Source organism: Amborella trichopoda, chromosome 2, assembly GCF_054954075.1.
Source record: "Amborella trichopoda isolate Santa Cruz 75 chromosome 2, AtrichopodaSantaCruz75HAP2 v2.0, whole genome shotgun sequence".
NCBI classification, from domain to species: domain Eukaryota; kingdom Viridiplantae; phylum Streptophyta; class Magnoliopsida; order Amborellales; family Amborellaceae; genus Amborella; species Amborella trichopoda.
The window spans coordinates 20,128,138-20,147,094 of record NC_142337.1 but is presented as its reverse complement, the minus strand read 5'-3'; the positions used below and the strand labels follow the sequence as shown (position 1 = coordinate 20,147,094).

Here is an 18,957-nt window from a genome sequence, read left to right as displayed (position 1 = left end):
GGGGGAGTGAAAGAAAGAGGGAAAGCTTATAAAAAAAGCAAAAAGACATCGTAAAAAAAAAAAAAAAAAAGTTATAGAAATGGCTTAGATAAGTTTAGATAGAGAGAGTGAGAAACATAGGGATAAGTTTAGATAGAGAGAATGAGAAAAATAGGTAGAAGCCAGGAGCAGCTAGGACCTAGCGTAAGGTATAAGGTAAAGAGAAGAGAGAATATCAATGATCAGCAATAAGTAGCAATTAGAAGATGGCCCTAAAAAGTAGGCATGGCCACAAACTACAGCCCGAGGGCCAAGCTCGGGACAGTGCCAGCCCGATTTTGCCTGGTCCAGCTCTATTTGTTTTTTTTTTTTTCATTTCTTTTTTGCTTAGCCCAACTAAGAGAATGCTACTCCGGGCCCGGCTAGGACCAAGACCGGTACGGACCCGGCATATTGCCCCCTTACCCTACCGTTACAAAGTTACCCCAGTTGGATAAAAATAATAACCATTAAATAGAGTGAAAGGAGGAAATGGTCCCGCGGGAGCAGAGACTTTTGACTCTTACCATATGTAGAGGAGAGTAGTTCAGAGGTTAGACCAGATGCTTTGAAGCAGAAGCATAGGAGAAGCGGGTGGGTCGGTGGGTAGGCAGGGCAGTGCAACAATGGCGTGGTGTATTGGCCCATCCTCCTCTCCCTTGGCGTCCATCATCGAGTTTAAGAAAGCATTGTCGAGCAGCACCAAGGCCATGGGCATGGGCTCCGCGCAGGGTGCCGCTGCTGCGGGCCTCGCTCTTGCTGCCGGAGGCTCCATTTTGCTTCTTCATCATCGGACCACAAGAAGAAAACAACTCACTCCACCCTTGTTTGCCTCCTCCACCATGAGCATCTCAGACACTCCTCGTAAGTCTGTGTCGGCTCATCACTTGTCCCTTGAGAGAGAGAGAGAACTGTGCAGAAGCATTTTGCACGCCCTTTCATTCTTTTTATTTTGTTAAAACATAATCAAAGAACTTGGAATTTTGAAAATAACATATATCGAAATGATAGAAATACTTACACATATTTCGTAAAAAAAAAAGAAATACTTATACATGCATGCAAAAATCTGTGAAAATGACTAAACTTGGTGGTGTTTTCGTTTCCTATCACTTGTTTGTCATGCTCATACAACCTTTTTAAACAATGGAACTTTAACATTTTAATAACATCACAAAATACCATAAGTAATCCCTCACCTTCTGCTTATTAATTATACCATCTTCTTTATGAAGGAAAAATCTTATATTTTATTGACATGTATCAATTAGCATCACTAATTTCTCATCCTGAGATTTTGTGCAGTGAAGCTTCATTAGTTACAACATCAATTTTGAATTCTAAATTTTTGGGAAACACTACCTTCTTTGGGTTTGGATTCTTTCTTTGGGAGGCTTGTGGACGCGATGCAACATGTTTTAAATTTACCATTGCATGGAACCTGTTACTATAGATTATATGCCTATAGAAGTTTATTGATATCCAATTTCTTTTCAGACAAGGTGTTGATTGGAGACTCTCGATGATTAGAGGGAGTATTCGACTACCATGATTATCTTATTGGCCTGTTTTTCTCTTTCCTCTCCATTTTTTTTGTTCTGGCGTGCTTATGGTTTTATTAAAGTATTTGTCTCTCTGTTTGCATTGTTTGCAAATTGATGTATAGATCTTACAATAATGAAAAATTTCCCATAAAAGAGAGCACTTGAAACTTGCCGTGATTGTCATTCCTGCATGGTTTATAGTTGTTTCTCATAATAGTTTCTCTTCTGAATTACATATGGTCTCCATGCTGTAGTGTCAGGGCCACACCATATTCCAGAAGGGTTTTTCCATAAGAGAAGCATTTTGCTATATGAGCGTCCTTTTCCACCGAAATTTATGAAATGTTGCTCTTTAATTCTAGTGAGCAACTTTTCAGTTCTAGTTTATTTTGAATATGTTGGAATCTGAAATTATGGGAGTTGGATACTCATGTTTGTAATGATATACAATTGCTCATTCCTCATTTTTTAAAATGGTCGAGTTATTGGTTCCAGTGGGTTGCTTGTTTGCAGCATCAAAATTTCTCTACAGAATCTGCAGTCACTTAACAAATTAAAATCTCTCTGAAATTGTGTTATCTGTATATTTATATGAAAGAAACAACTTGATCAATGATAGATGTAAAACAGTGAATATGATAAAACGATGTCTCATAATATGGTTCTTTTTGTCTCCTCTATAACCAATCAAATTGTTAGCGCTTTCTGTAACTTCAGTTGATGAATTGTCTCTATTGGAATGCACCTACATAAATACTAAATTTCTAGTTTTAATTTGCGGAGCAGTAATTGTTATCTTTCCAGATAATGGTAGTATGCACCAGAACAGATCGGCACTTCCTTCGCCAATCAAGGCTGAAATATAAATTCTTAAAATGGAAGCAAGATAAGCAACAGAAGTGGGAGGAGGAAATGTCATTATCTATAAAGATTAGGGCAAGAAGTGGCTAAAGTGAGGTTTAGGGGTGGGATCTGAGTCAGATGAAGGTTTTGGAGTGGCACAACCACTCTTTATATATGATTTCTGCTACTCAGGGCTAAAATAACTTACAGTTTTAGCTAATTCATTATCTCATCAATCTTAGGACATGCAATAAATCACGTTGAATATTTGTTCAAAAATGCTATGTGATTGTAAAATCTGAATATGATTTTGTCATGTAATTAATCTACTTATTTAGAACACAAGTTTTTATTGATTGTGGTTTACTTAATTATCTTAAATGCATGGCAAATGTTCTTAAGTATTTGTGGGCTTGTTTTTGGCTCTTGTACTTTAGCTCGATCTTGTCTCTCATAATGCAGGATTGATAGTTTAACTTTCTCATGTTTATCTTGACTTATTTTAGTGCTGATTTCAGGTAAAAATGAGGTTATTCGAACAGACAAGGCCCCAAAACCAATTGGACCATATTCTCCGGGAATCAAATCTAATAACCTCATTTTCTTGTCTGGGCAAGGGGGCCTTGTTCCTGAGGTTTTCACTTCTAGATGTTCCTTAGCCATATTTCTTCACATAATATTTCCACAGATCCACCTGTTGACTAGGCTTCTTTATCAGTTGCTTTCTAATTTCTTAATGCATGAGCTAATTTTTTTTTTAAAAGAACTTTTCTTAATGCATGTGCTCAGACTGGGAAACTCATCTCTGATGGCATAGTGGAGCAGACAGAGCAGGTGAATTGGTTCTTGATTGTTTGTACTTTCAATTCTGAAAGAGCATCTATTTCTTCTGCATAGCTACAATTTTGTAGTTATATGCTTCAACAAGAATTTCACTGTCCAGTTTACTTAAATTTTGTGCATACATATAATTTTCTTTCTAATTTTAGCAAACATTTATGATGCCTGGATTTCTCATAGAATATGGACTTAAAAAATTTACTCATCTTGCACAATGCAGTTTCAACTTGCCAACTTGTTTGAAAAAGATGGTTCTTTAAGGGCCAGTTTGCCAATTAGAATTTTCGTTTTTAGATGACGGAAGTTCCAATACCTACCCCCAGTTCTAAGTTTGGTTAGGGGTGTGGTTTGAGGAGTGGGGAGACCACGTCACTAAAAAATGTGAAGTGTGGGCTTCCTCCCTACCCCATGGAGAGCTGCACTTATGTTTTTTTTTTTTTTTTTGCTCGCTCAGCCCCCTCAAAATCCCAGCTTCTCCCATAAAAAAAAAAGTACATTCTGTAGAAACGAAAAGCAATCCATGAAACAAGAAAGAAAAAACAAACACAAAAGAAAGAGACAACCAACCACAATGCAAAGATATACATGGTTCGGCAACGTGCCTATGTCCATGGGGAGATGAGAGCTTCTTTACTGGCAATGGATAATAGGGTTACAATGGCTCTCTTCCTCACACCTCTCTCTGTTTTCGTACTACAAAGAAATCTCTGTTTTTTCTTAACCTTAAAAGAACCCCCATCGCAACAATATTTATATTCCCAGGCAGATGGTACAAATTACCAAAATACCAAAATATATGTAGTCCTGGGCCTCAAGCCCTTCGGGCTTTTAACGGTCCTCCAGAGTCGCCCCTTTGACTCCACCTTGGCAGATCTATTTCCTCAGAATACAAGACATCAATCTTCAACACATCCCCGTTGCCCAAATCCTCTCTTCCTCTTCCCTTCCTCTCTCCTCCCTCTTCCTCTTCCTCCGTGCGTTCTTTCTTTACCTTCACCCTCTCTCCTTGAGCTCTCTTCCTCTCTGTAACCTTCTGCCACTGACTTTATCTTTCTGTAAATATAGGTTTTAGAGAGAGAGTGTGAGGTTTAACCACATTTGATTTTTCTACAGCTTTTGTGAATGAAATAATTGATTTAAGGGATATAAGAAGCCCTAAATTGGATGATAAATTCATCTTGATCATTTTCCTTTGATTTTTTAACTAATAATTACCCCCCCTTTTTTTTTTAATTGAAAATGGGTTTTTCTTGCTATTTTCTGATAAATCCGCCAAAGTGCATCATTCTCCTTTGTTTTTCAACCAATCTTTCTCAAATTTGGCTCTAAATGATTGCAATCAAGCCTATTACAAGATTATTGGCTCAACTCAATTGATTATTACCCTTTTTTGTGGATCTGACTTAAAAAAATTCGGTTTTTTCCACTCATTTCTTAAATCTGCCAAATATATATATTTTTTGTGTATTTTATCAAAATGAATGGGGTTTTTCATCTACAAGGTGCTTGATTTATTTGCACCGGTATCATAATAATTTTTTGTTTATATTTTTTTACTTTGAATTTTTTGCTAGGGTTTCATGTAATATTACACTTATTGAAAATCCGCCAAATTGAATTGATCCAATTCGATGGATCCAAATGGATTATTGCATATATCTAGGCCCAAAACAATTACGTTTAGGGTTTTCCCAAAAAAATGTCACTTTTTAGAAAAATTATTTAAAATGGGCAAAAAGAGTTTAGAATGACAAGATGAAGGCGATCTACCGGGTAATGGGCTTTGAACATCATGGACCAGAAGGCCCGGCACATCGGTTCTTGCTTGCGGACGTCCAAAGCATGTTCAAGGTGAAAGTCAAAGGACATCGAGAACTGCTGAACTTGTTTTCTTCCATCAATTATGACAAACAGGCAGCTGGTGTCAACTCTCCTTCCACCACCCCTACCCTCCTAAATCCTAGGCGGTCGACTAGAACAGCCTCCCCCTCTGCCCTTCCTTTTATCAATGAAGATACTCTCTCAGAACATTAGAGGGTTGGGACAAAAGTCCAAAAGGGAATCGGAGAGAGACTTAACAGTAAAATTTTCCCCATCGATTCTAGCATTGATTGAGACGAAACAGCCGAACCCTACCGTGCAATCTATTCGTAGTGTGTAGGGCAGAAGGCCGTGTCAATGGGAATCATTATCGGTGACAGGGGCTTCTAGTGGTATTTGGGTGGTTTGGAACCCAACTGAGTTTAATCTGCTTTCGTCCCACATAGGAGATTTCTCGGTCACCGTCATTCTTTCTAGGGCTACAGATGGTTTGCTGCTCAAATTTTCTGCCATTTATGGTCCCAATTCAGCTTCCCTCCGTTCCCATCTTTTGTCTGAATTGGACTTCATTGCAGCTTTACCTCACACTGCGTGGTGCCTGGGTGGTGATTTCTATATCACCCGATGGTCCCATGAGAGAAACCTTAACACTAATATTTCCTAGCGTATCTCCACTTTCTGGGCTTCTCAACATAAAGCCTTTTTGGGCATCCCCAGGAACACTTTCTTCCCTCATTGGCAAAACATTCTCTACCATAAACCTCCCAAACCCCCAAGAATCTGCAGGTGGAGACCCCCACCAGTGGGGGGCATCAAGCCGAACTTTGATGGCTGTTCTTTAGGCAACCTTGGCCCCTCAGGAGCAGGGGGTGTGTTAAGAGACAGCCAGGTCTTCGTCCTCTTTTCTCCTTTGGCCCATCTTGGGACTTTTGATTCCCAATATGCAGAAGCCATGACTCTCTTACTGGGATTGAGAAACTTTAACCACTCATGGGGCTCTTCACTGATAGTGGAAGGAGACTCTTCTGACACAATATCTTGGGCTAGAGGCTTGTCCCCCCCTCCTAGGCAATTGCCCTCAATCTTTGATGAAATTTCATACTTATGCAAGGATACCAGCGTCTTATGACATCATACTTGGAGGATGTCCAACAGTCTAGCAGATCTATTGGCCAAGGAGGGAGCTAGTTTGTATTTGGACTCCCTGGCTAGGACAAACTCCTTTTTTGTTTAGGATCTTAGCTGTACTGACCTTTAGACTGGGTCCAACTCCTTTTTTGTTTAGGACCTCTACAGTACAGTCTACCACCTCTCTTTTTGAGCAAGTCAGTGCTCAGTTTCTGTATATCTCATTGTATATCCTGTAAGATGGGCGCTTCTTATAAGCCCTTATTGATCTTGGAAGACTAATGCTTTAATGTATTTTTTGCTGTTAACCACCATGGGAGGGTGTGCTCTCAATCATATCTCATGTAAACTCCCATAGAAATACAACGTTAATCTTTCTCAAAAAAAAAATATTTCCTAAGGTACATTGGATTTTTCTGATTTCATCTCTTGACGAGAACGTTTAGACATTCCTATCCAAGGGAATGCATTCACGTGGTCCATTCATTCTGTTCAGCCTTCCCTGGCTAAACTGGATCTCTTCCTTCTTTCTCTAGATTGGGAAGCTGTTTTTCCTGATTCAGATGCGCTCACCCTGCCTAAACCCACCTCGGATCACTGTCCTATTCTTCTTAATACACAGGTGGTCCGTAGGGGGCCAAAACCTTTTCGTTTTGAATTGGCTTGGTTAGAAGAGCATTCCCTTCTGAGTCTCATCCCCAGTTGGTGGAATTCCTTCTCTTCTCAAGTCTCGGGTAGAGCGGGTTTCAAACTACAAACCAAAATCTAGCTTCTCAAAAAGTCCCAAAAAACTTGGAGTCAATCGCGACCAGGGAATCATTCTCAGTTAAAAAGCTCTTTGCTAAATTCCATACAAGCCTTGATAGAATAGAAGAAGCTTGACCCCTTTCTGACTCTGAAGCACTTCTTAGAACCCAATCCAAGTTGGAATACCTCGCTACACTCAAGAAAGAAGAACTTTATTGGTACCAGAGATCCCGAGTCAAATGGCTAAAAACAGGGGACCAGAACACTGCGTTCTTTCATCGCACAGCGAACTGCCGGAGAAGAGAGAACCTGATATCCACAATTAAGGTGGATAATTACTCTCTTACCCAGCCAGATGATGTCGAAACAGCCATCCTCCATTTCTTCAGGTCTCTCTACATTGCCTCTGTGGGACACAAGCCTAGGATGACCACTCTGGACTTCCTAACAGTTCCTGATCATTGGTCAAGTTGGTTGGAAAGACCTTTTTTAGCAGAGGATATTTCCAGCGCCATTGACCAATTAGCCAAAGGCAAAGCTCCGGGGCCAGATGGGTTTCCCATAGCCCCCTTTAAATCATTTATGGGTACCTTTCTATGATCATTTCGCAGTCCCAATCTGCTTTCATCCAAGAAAGGTTGATCCTGGATGGTGTGCTGGTTGCCCACGAGTGTATTCACTCCAGGCACCTATCCAAGAAGCCAGGCTTGATTTTCAAAATCGATTGGGAAAAAGCATATGACCACGTGGACTAGTCCTTATTGGATGAGACGATGGCCAGAATGAATTTTGGAATTCGATGGAGAAAATGGATGAAAGGATGTATATCCCCTCATTTTTCGGGTGCTTATAAACGGAAGTCCAAAAGGATATTTTTCAGCCTCGAGGGGGCTTCGCCAATGGGACCCGTTATCTCCCTTTCTCTTTACAATAGCTGCAAAGGTTTTCAGCAGGTCTATCTCTCGCCTTTACCAGGAGGGCCTTCTCTCGTCTTTTCTTTGCAGCCCACAAGGTCCTTCGGTATCACACCTGCAATATGCAAATGATACCTCAGTCTTCCTTGATGCTGCCACTCATGAAATCGAAAACCTCGGACTCTTCCTCAAATGCTTTGAGAATGCCACAGGCTTCAAAGTGAATATGGAAAAATCAAAGATGATGGGAGTGGGTCTTACAACTAAAGAAATCAGAACCCTTATTCCTTCTTGGGAATGTTTAGTGGAGGACTTACCCACCACTTTTTTAGGGTTGCCTTTGGGCTTAGGGAAGCCAAAAAAGAGACAATGGGCCCAAGTGATTGACATAGTTGATAGGTGATTGGGTGGATGGAAAGGGAGGTTTCTTTCCCTGGTTGGTCACTCTACTTTAGTTAAAGCTACATTGGCAAACTCCCCTATATACTTAATGTCCATCTTCCACATGCTAGCTTCGGTGGCTAACAGGTTGGACCAACTTATGAGGAACTTTCTGTGGTCTGGCCAAGCAGAAAAAACCAGACATCACCTCATCTCTTGGGATAGAGTCCGACTACCCAAATCTCAAAGTGGTCTAGGAATCAGGGATCTTAGAAACACAATCTGGCTTTGATGGGGAAATGGTGGTGGAGATTGGCCACCCAACCAAACTCCCTCTGGGCACAGGTTATTCGGAACAAATATAAGATTTTGGTCCACACTTGGGTGCCTCACAAGACTTCTCGTAGCAGGGCTTCAGGAGCTCGAAATTCACCTCTTCTCTTGCTCTTTTCAAGCAATCACTACGCTTCCATCCAAAAGAAGGCAATAGAGCGCACTTTTGGTCTGATCTTTGGATTGGACATGCTCCCCTTAGGGACTTATTTCCCAACCTTTTTGAACTTTCATCCAACAAAGAGTCCACCATAGCAGATGAAATGGTCCTTGCAGGGGGGCGTAGAACTTCGAATCCCTCTTTTAGAAGGAACCTCACCGAGGAGGAAACTTCAGCTTTCTCCAACTTTTTGGCTGCTCTTTACCTGGTGTTCCTACCTTCTTCAGGGAATGACTCTCTGGTATGGACTCTATCTCCATCTGGTAAGTTTTCAGTAGCTTCTTTCTACAAGAAACTTACCTAATCGCCTAGCTACCCGTTAAATCCCATCTCTCTTCTCTCCAAAGTTTGGAATACTATAGCTCCTCCAAAAGTCCAAACCTTCAATTGGATTGTTTGCTGTCAATGGGCTCTCAGGCTCGATCAGCTTCAAAAGAGAGGCTTGCCGTTCCCAAACAGATGCGTAATGTGCTTAGTAGAGGAGGTGTCTAATCCTCACCTCCTTTTACATTGCAGTGCGGCCTTTGAACTTTGAACTGTTACCCTCCACTTGTTTGGTCTCCATTGGGTCCTCCCATCATCGATTAAGGAACTTGTTATTTATTACTTAGGCGGTCATTGGCCCAAAGCAGGTAGAATATTGTGGAAGGCAACGATTGCTGCTACCATCTTGGTCTTATGGCTAGAAAGAAATGAGAGTGTCTTTCAAGGACACAAAAACGAAGTTTCAGTGCTTTTTGACAAGGTTACAACCCTTGTAACTTTTTGGGCTTCCACCCAAAGTATCTTTGGTGGGATTGCCATGAATACCTTTCTCGGGCAGTGGGAGAATATTATCCAATTTCAACCTCTCAAGGTACATAGACCTCACAATTGGCAGCCTCCCCCAGAAAATGCCATAAAGCTTAATTTCGATGTTTGCTCGTTAGGGAACCTGGGCCCATCAGGAGTTGAGGGGGTCTTCCGTGGCCACAACCGCAATGTCCTCATGACATTTTTCGAATTTGTCAGACATGGAGATGCTCAGTTTGTCGAAGCCTTGGCACTCCTTATGGGCCTAAAAAAATTTAATCCTTTTTGGGGCCAACCTTTAGTTGTGGAAGGAGATGCTCAAAATATTGTATCTTGGGCAGCAGGCCCCGCTACCCCCCCTTGGTATCTATCAAAGATTTTTGACGAAATTTACCACATATGTAGGGATACCAACGTCTATTGGAGGCATACTTGGGGGACGTCGAACGAGTTTGCTGACCTTCTGGCTAAAGACGGAGCCCGACAACGATCACATCGGGAAGACCCTGATTGCTCCATCTCCTTTTTTGCTCTGGACCACAGAGGTTTCCTAGGACAATAGACACCTTTTTGCTCCTCCTTGTTTTTGGGCGTTCTTATAAGCCCCATTTTTTGAAAGTTCAACCTTTTGTAATCAGCCACTTCAAGAGGCTATATTTTTTTATAGGGTCAGTAGACCAATTTTTAGACTGAGATACCCATCCTGTGGGTATCCTGGTACTCTCCTCCCTCTAATCTACTGTATTCCCGCTTATGTCCAAGTAATACAATGTTAACTTTATCAAAAAAAAAGTTTTAGAATGATCTTTTTTATTTTTTTTCCTTTGCTCTATAATATCTTGATTTTTCTTGGTTCAATTTTCATTTTTAGGGAAAAGAATGCTCTCTTATTTGAAAAAACATATTTTGATTTTATAATGTGAAACTTTATTAGGGATTTTGATTTTTTTAGTGTATATTTTTTGTCTTGAATTTTTTTTATGTATATTGATTCAATATAATTTCATTTCATTGTCTTGTAGAATGTTATTTCCAAAAATGTTTGATGTTGTTATATTTATTAGTTATTACAATAGAATGTATAATTATTCTAAAACTATATCTTAATCATTTTTATTTTTTTTTTAATTGGTAAATTTAAAGACATGCATAATTCATAATTTTTTTCTGAATTGTGAAAGAGATTCCTGGCTCCCTCTAAATTCCAGGCTGGTTACCAAACACAGTAATTTCCCGTACAAGGAGCTAGAACATCCAGCTTCTTAGGGAGAAGGAACTTCGAGATTCTCAATAAGAACATACTTCAAGTTATCAAACGGGCCCTAAATGCTTGGCATTTAATAATAGCATGTAGAGAATGTTTATTTGGTTTATCAAAAAGGAAGTCTTATTTTGTTTTTTTCTTTTCTTTTTGAAACGTTAACTTTGAAACAGGAAATCTTATTTGGGATCAACAATTCTTTAACTAACATCATCATCATCCAAACCGTGTATCCCAATTAATTTGGGTCAGCACAATTTTTGAACCAACAATAACCAAAAACTTGATGCTTGCAGAGGTTATGCACAACATTTATTCCATGAAAGGATATTTCTTAAGGTACTTCTGAGCGAGGATTTTAATGTTCCTGATCCCTCATTAGGAAGAAGTGTCAGAGATGTTGCGGGTGGCTTCAAACTTGTAGAATCCAAATTTAGACCCCACCAATATAATGTATTCATGAAATTTACATTTTCGAAGGAGAATGAGTCTGGAGGATATCCTAAAGATAGCCTTCATAATTTATTTGCATTAGTTTCCACTGAAAGATGACTTAGTGAGCAAAGTCACTTGGCTTTCTGATATAGACATTTTGTGCTGTAACAGGAGCTTAATTCTACCCTCGTGCTCCTTGGTATCATTACCAAATACAACACCAGATTAGTTACTTATAAAATTTGTCAACTGGATTCTTTTGAATTGCTACTTGTTCCCATGATTTCTTGTTTCTATGATAAATGTAATAAGAAGAATAGTCCGGCCTGGTTATCTTTATGAACTTGTGATTTTATGCCCTTGTGACTTGATGGTTTACTCAGAAGTGTTGCTTCCTTATTTGCATTTGGAAACATTTCAGGCTCTTAAGAATATTGGAGAACTTTTGAAAGCTAGTGGTGCAAACTATTCTTCAGTTGTGAAGGCAACAGTCTGGTATGTATTTGTACATCATTATATTTCTCTATTATTTTATCTTGAAAGAGTTATAGGGTAAAAAAAGACTTAGGAATGGTTTTTGGACAGGCTTGCTGACATCAAGGACTTCAACACAGTCAATGAGATCTATGCAAAATGTGAGTTTTGATACAATGCAAGTTGAATGAGTGTTGAATTTTTGACTCGGTCATTTCCTTTTTCCCTCTTTTCTTTTAGTCCTGGGTTGAGCTGTTGGTTTTGTGGACTTGAAGATCATCTGAATCAAGTTAAATTTTCTGTAGGGACTCTTGCAGGCACTTGCATGGAGAATGAATTGTGTTTAAATGAGTCAATAACAGTAAGGGGTATAGTGGTTATTGCATGTGTAGATTAGTGTTTTAAAAAGCAGCTCCATGGTGGTTGGGTGCATCGCCCAGGCCCAGGCAGGCTTCTTGGGCCGAGGGTCCCTGGGCGGCTGCCTAGGCGCCTAGGTGCTTGCTTAGGTGGGTGCTTAGTGCCCAGCCTTGGGCGGCCCCCTAGGGGCGAAAATGCCCCTCGTGGAGGGGCTTTTTGAGTGTTTTTTGTTTAGGTTGTAAAAGGGTTGGGGGGGGGGGGGGGGGGGTTAGGTTCATATGCAACCTAAACCCCATTTGAATTATTTTAGAGAGAGAAAAACTTCAAAAAGTTGAGATTTGGTGGTTTCCATAAGATCGAAGGATTTATCAAAGTTTCGAGAAATCGATCCAAACATCTCCCTTTGAGTTTGGATTTACTTTTGGAGATTTTTTAGGCTCATTAGAGGGTTTTTAAAATATTTTGAGATTGAAAACATCTCAAAGGTGGAAGTTTGAAGATTGAGCAATCAAGGTTAGTGAAAAAATTTTGTTTTTCAGATTGCTTAGATTAATTTGAGATGTCTTCTTCGGATACTAATGGAAGTGGTGTTCTGGGTTGGAAATATGACTATAACCTGAATCCTTTAGATAAAAATTGCATAAGATGCAATTATTATGAGAAGAATACAATGGGGGTATAAACTGGTTAAAAAGCATCTTGCTGATATTGGGGGGAGGTTGCCAATTGTAAAAAAGTTACTGATGGGATTAAGGAGGAGATAAAAAATTATATGAATATAGTAAAAAGAAAAAAAAGAGGAAAGGGAGGCATGCATAGCAAAGCTAAGGTCTGGGGTTTGTGTTAATTTTGATGATGATAGTGATGAGGAGGGGTGCGATGAAGTGAGGCGGCTTGCTATGTCTCATCCTATGGGGAAAAGAAAGGGAGTTTTAGTTAGTTCTGGGGGGTGAGGGACCTAAGAGGCCTCGGGTTGGGGGGCTTATGGGTTATTTTTTATCCTGGCCTGACCCTGAGGTTGTCGATGAGAAAACATAGGAGCAAACAACTAGAAAACATAATCAAGAAGGAAGAGAGAGAGAGAGAGAGAGAGAGAGAGAGAGAGAGAGAGAGAGAGAGAGAGAGAGAGAGAGAACTATTCAGTACATTGTTAGGTGGTTTTATGATGCAAACATTCCTTTCAATGCCGCTTGTCTAAGTAGCTTTTACACCGTGGTAGAGGTATTTAGCCAATTTGGGCGTGGGTTGAAGCCCCCAACCCCATATAAGCTATCAGAGCCTCTTTTGAAAAACAAGGTGAATGTTATGAGGGAGATTGTGGAGTCACAGAAGCATGCATGGGCTCAGAATGGGGTATCTATTATGTTTGATATTTGGAGTGAAAAAAAAGAAGAAGTAAGATGAATTTGTTGGTGAATTGTCCTTTAGGGACTATTTCTTGAGGTCTATTGATGCCTCTTATGATAGCCATGAAGCCCATGACATATTTAAAGCGATGGAGTATGTTAGACAGGTTGTCATAGATAATGATGCTGCTAATTTGTTGCGCATAGCCTACCCTCATATCTTTTGGACACCATGAACAACACACTGTATAGACCTCATGCTTGAGGCTATTGGAGGTTTGAGCGAGATTGCTGGTTTAGGAAGGCTAATTCAATTACAGATTTCATATAGAGCCACACCCCCATCCTCACCCTCACCCTCACCCTCACCCTTTTACAAAGAGGAGCAGATAGTGAGGCTGGGGGTCACGAGGTTTGCTACTTGGTACCTATGTCTACATAGCACACATTCGAGGAGAGTCCAGTTGAGGCAGATGTTCACCTTTGATAATTGGAGAGCATGCAAGTGGGTCAGGGATCAAAAGGGAAAGAAGGTGAGAGATATTATTTTATCAAAGGATTTTTGGCGAGGGGTGAAGGGCGCTCTTAAGGTATTTTTTCCTCTTGTCGAAGTCCTTCGCATGCCCTCCATGGGCTACATATACGAGGCAATGGAATGTTGCGAAAGAGAGATAGCCCATAATTTGGATAATGATGTGAGCCGCTATGAGGCAGTTTGGAAGATTATCGATGACTAGTTTTAAGAAGTGTCTGGATGTGCTAGTCCTTAATTAAGATATCCAAGACATTATATGCCGCTGATGGGCTAATAAGTTACAAGTGCACATTGAAGTCTTTTGGGAGTCCAATAGCAGTGAGACAAACGACCAAAATTGATCCAAGTAATAATATACTTAATCCAGTCCTCAACTTCAAGTTTCATGTTTGTTGTTTGTATTTTCATATATAATCGTAATTCATAATCAATTTGCAGCCAATTGGTGGATCCAACCAACATGGGTGTAGTACTCCAAACTTACAAAAGTTGGCCATTCAGATCTTGAGCCTAACCATTACCTTGTTCGGCTATAAGCGGAATTGGAGTACTTTTGAGATGGTAATTTAGTTTATTAGTTTACAGTTTACTAATTAGTCTAATTTGTATTAGTAGATAGGGTTTTTTTTTTTGGGTAAGTAGTTACTAGTTAGTAATTTCTAATTACTGTCTCTTGTAAATTTGAAATATTAATTAGTTTCATTTGATTTTATTAGATTCATACAAAGAAAAGAAATGGGCTTGAATCAAAGAGGCTTAATAACCTAGTTTATGTGAAGTACAATTGGTATTTGAAGGAGAAATTTGCTAAGAGAGATAAGAGAGACTCCCTCAGATCAAAAGATATGGATAATGCCATGGAGTGGTTGGTTGATGATGAGGTCGAGGGGCATAAAGGATTGACATCATATATGGTCATGGAGGCCTCATGGTTAGCAGCCAAGCCTCCTAGGGCCACTCTTTCTTCTTCACATAGGGCAAGGGTGGTGGTGGAAGAGGAGGAAGCAGAGGTAGATGCAGAAGAGACAGAGGAGGATCACCATTATGTTGAGGAGGGAGATGATTCCGATGATGGGCTCGATACCGATGCATATGATGCGGTCTTCAAGTCTATATTTCTTTTCATTTTCTTTTCCTCCTCTTATGTTTATGTATGGACTATGGTTATGGATTATGGAGGTGTGTGTGGACTATGGATATTTGATATGTTATATGTGTTATTTCTTTCCTTTTCTTGATGATGAATTGATGATTGAATTCCAAAATTTTGAATGTTGGATTATATTTTCCTATGTTTATTGTGTGGATGGAGTCTTTGGAGTATGGTCTATGGTATGGAGTATGGACTAATGGTCTGAAATGTATGGATTATGAAGTAATGGACTATGGATGAACTATATGCTATGTATTCTTAATGTGTTACTTGCCTCTATATGCAATATGCATTTCTTTGTTTTACACAGAATTTGGCCCTAAAACAATTGGATCACAGACTCTCCTATGCTTTTTATTCCACCCTGGGTGGCCACCTAGGCACTGCCTGCCATTTTTTAGAACATTGGTGTAGATGATACTCATCCATAGGTAGTTATGCTTGTGCATGGTCATCCATCATCAACATGTTTATGCATACATAGTTACTTCATGTTAACTCATGTTATTGCATATATGTGGATTTGTTCTATTCCTTAGAAGCTAATGGTCAATAGCTGAGAATTTGTGGGTAGTTATCAAATGGTTTGAGTTTGTTTGGGACCAGAGGAAAGTTCCATTATAAACATTGAAGTTTCAGATTAGTTGGTAGATCTCTTGGCCTGACATCTGAGATTCGGATGCAAAGGAAACACTTCGGGTGCATCAGTGGGGCTGTCATTCGGAATGTAAGAGAGGAGGCTGGCCGCATTAAAAGCTACTTCGTTTCTCTAGTTGACCCTGTTATTTGGTCTACCCTATGTAGTGTTCTCATATTCATCATGTTAGTCTTCCAGATTATTGCTGTTGTAGCTGAGGAGCTAGAGTGAATGTTAAGGGATGCTGTTAAATACATTATAATATGAAGAATACAGGGAATAACAGCTACCCAGCGAAGTAAATCATGATTTATTTCAATTAAGAAAGTCGCTAGATTATTGCTGGTATGGTTGAGGAGCTGGAGGCAATATAGAGGGATTTTCTTAAAATAAATAGTAATAAGAAGAATACAAGGTATAAGAGAAACCAAGTGAAGTAACTGAAGATGCCATATACATGGTGTGACAGATCCCCTTTTTTTGTTATTTGTGGGACTGTGCAGCTTTTGTTTGCTCTCATCTCCATCAGCCCCCTCATTTATATTAATTGACCTTGTACACAACTCTCCCATTTGTTGGTAGACATTATGATGTAGAGCACCCTGTGGGCTGTCTTAATATACTACAAGCAACATATTCCTTCAAAAAAAAAAAAAAAACACTAATAGTGGGCTGGATGGGTATTGAACTCAAAGTTGTGATCATGGGTCACTGATTGTCACCTTGGCAGCTCTTTGGCTTTGATCATATTTTACTTCTTTTGTTCTTGTGCCTTTTCTTCTGGTTAACAAATTTTTTTGTTGGTGATAAAGGAGCAGCTATTGAAAGACAAACTACACAAATACTATAGCCTAGCTTACTTAGTCGAGAATCCGGCACCTCCTCGTCCGTATCTTGATCCCCTATTGGCTGACAAGGATGTTAGTTCTGCAGTTACCTTGAATTTTGATTGACATGCATTGGGTGAAAAAGAAAATTAAATAGTGTTTCAATGGCAATCTTGAGGGATATAACACTCCCTTAGGATGTAAGCAACATGGCCCAGCATTCCTTGTGCTGCAAGTATTCTCAATGTTCTCTCTATCGGTACCTTTGTGTCAAGAGAAAACATTGTTGCAATTCTTTTTATTCTTTCTTTTTTGCCCTTAAGATATGCTGCTTTTATTAAAAGGGTAAAATACAAGCAGGACAAAAGAAACAAGAGGTTATGAAAAATGTTGTCTTAACACATTGGGGGTGGGGGGCGGAGTGCCTCCTTTGCCAATTTATCAACCATCTCATTCTCATCCTTACCAGTATGAAGAAATAAGTGGCTGTGTTCCCTCACAGCTCCTGTCGTCTCCCATGAAAGGGGCCACTCTCCAAGGTTGTGAAGCTTCCTTCTTTTTCCACTTGATGACCTTGAGGCAGCCCCCACAAATGTACATTGGGATATGATCTTCACTCTAGAGAGTAGAGCTTTCAACCTAGCTGTGGTGTCATACACTCCCTCTCTGGAAGGCTATGGCCGGGTGCTACAAGGTGCTATTTTTTTTTTAAATTTTCAGGACAACTGCATTGAGCACCTTTCATTAATACCGTTGTAACTCCCTGGTCTTACATGTCTCTCATTGAAATTTTGCACAGTAAAACCAGACTCAAAAACACAAATGAAGAACAAGATCTGCCCTAAGTGTGTTGCTGCCATGATGCTAACTAGGTGCTCCAAAAATTGGAAAAATCAGCAAGATCACATACCTGAAAATTTACCTAGAATCACCTTCTAGGATTTGCTCTACAGAAGGTTCCAAAATGCGGAGGTGCCCACCTAGGCAGTTGTAGGTGGCCAGGAGATCGCCTAGGAGGGATGCAACACGTTAAGTCATAGTATCTTGGACCGCATATATGTAAATATTTCTTATTAATATTTTTATAAACAACTGCCTTAAAAAATTGGGATTGTCTACAAAGATACCATTTATCTTTTGTACATAGAGGTCACAATCATTCTTGTCCCTTAATTTTTGAAATGGGTGGTTGTAAGGATGTCATTGAATAGATACAAAGTTCCAAAAGAAAAATTCTCGCACTTAATAACTCACCCCAAAGCATCCAATTTGACATCTAATGAGTGGGAATGATTGTGACCTCCATGTATAAAAGATAAAGGGTCTCTTTTGTCGACAATCCCAAAAAAATTTGTCATAGTATTTTTATAAACAACAGCACACGTGCAAGTATTTGTTTGTAATATGTCCATTTATGTCCAACAATTTACATGCGTAGAGATTTTGACAGCACACATGTAAGTGTATGTATTTATTATTATTTTTATAAACAGCTGCCTTAGATGGACAAGTGTCTATGTGTTTATAAATATTTTAGTAAATCTCTATCCAACAACTTACACATGTATGTTTCCAAAAAAAAAAAAAAAAAAAAAGTACTTGCACATATATAAATTTTTAGAGGACACTTGTAAGTGTCTACTTGTTTATTAATATTTTTATAAACAAGTGCCTTAGATGGACATTTGTCTATGTGTTTACTAATAATTTTATAAACCACTGCCTTATATGTCCATCCATGTCCAACAACTTACATACACGTGTTGAAATTTTGACATCGCACTTGTAACCTATGTGTTTATTAATATTTTTTATGTCCAACAGCTTACACGTGTAAAAACAAATTTCTATATGGGTCTGTCTTTAGAGGCTATAGTACCATCCTTATATTTTTATAAACATAGTACCATCCTTATATTTTGATAAACAATAGCACACATTGAGGTATTTATTTGTTTATTCATAGTTCCTCTGCCCAACATGTCTAAGTCATAGTATTCTTGACAGCACACGTGTAAGTATTCATTTGTTCATTAATATTTTTTATCGCAAATTTATTCATAGTTTCCTTGTCCCAACACGTGTGAGATTGAACCTTATTCACTTGACTTTTATTTCTTTTACTGTGAACATTGCTCTTAGAATTGGAAGCTCTAGGGATATTGCCCATTAATCGACTTTGTTCCAAGGCATCGCCTCGAGGCGACTGTCTAAGATGCCGAGGTTACTGCCTAGGCAGCAAATGCGGGTGCCTAGGAGCAAGGACGCCTTGGCAGCTGCCTAGGTCCTGCCTAGGCATTTTGTCGCCTAGGCCGAATTTTCAAACATTGGGTATTACCCCATATGATCTCCCCAAATCAATGGCGCAGCTTGTAGGAGACTTATTCACCTCGTTTTTTTTTTCTCATTTT

At 39.5% G+C, this 18,957-nt stretch overlaps 1 protein-coding gene across 4 annotated transcripts in view; it reads left to right on the top strand.

Annotated features, from left to right (window-relative positions):
- Positions 1-562: 562 nt before the first annotated feature.
- Positions 563-18,957, top strand: part of LOC18445654 (uncharacterized) — a 50,652-nt gene continuing 32,257 nt past the window's right edge. For 3 of the 4 annotated variants that reach the window (XR_016049382.1, XR_016049383.1, XM_011629296.3), the window contains exons 1-5: positions 563-882; positions 2,924-3,039; positions 3,195-3,239; positions 11,639-11,712; positions 11,803-11,852. Coding sequence is in view for 2 of the 4 variants with exons in the window: in XM_011629296.3 (XP_011627598.1) it covers positions 645-882; positions 2,924-3,039; positions 3,195-3,239; positions 11,639-11,712; positions 11,803-11,852 (523 nt within the window). In the remaining 2 variants the exon portion in view is untranslated. Of the gene's footprint in view, positions 883-2,923; positions 3,040-3,194; positions 3,240-11,638; positions 11,713-11,802; positions 11,853-14,645; positions 15,222-18,957 lie in introns of those variants that run through there. The other variant, XM_020674438.2, reaches the window with a different exon arrangement.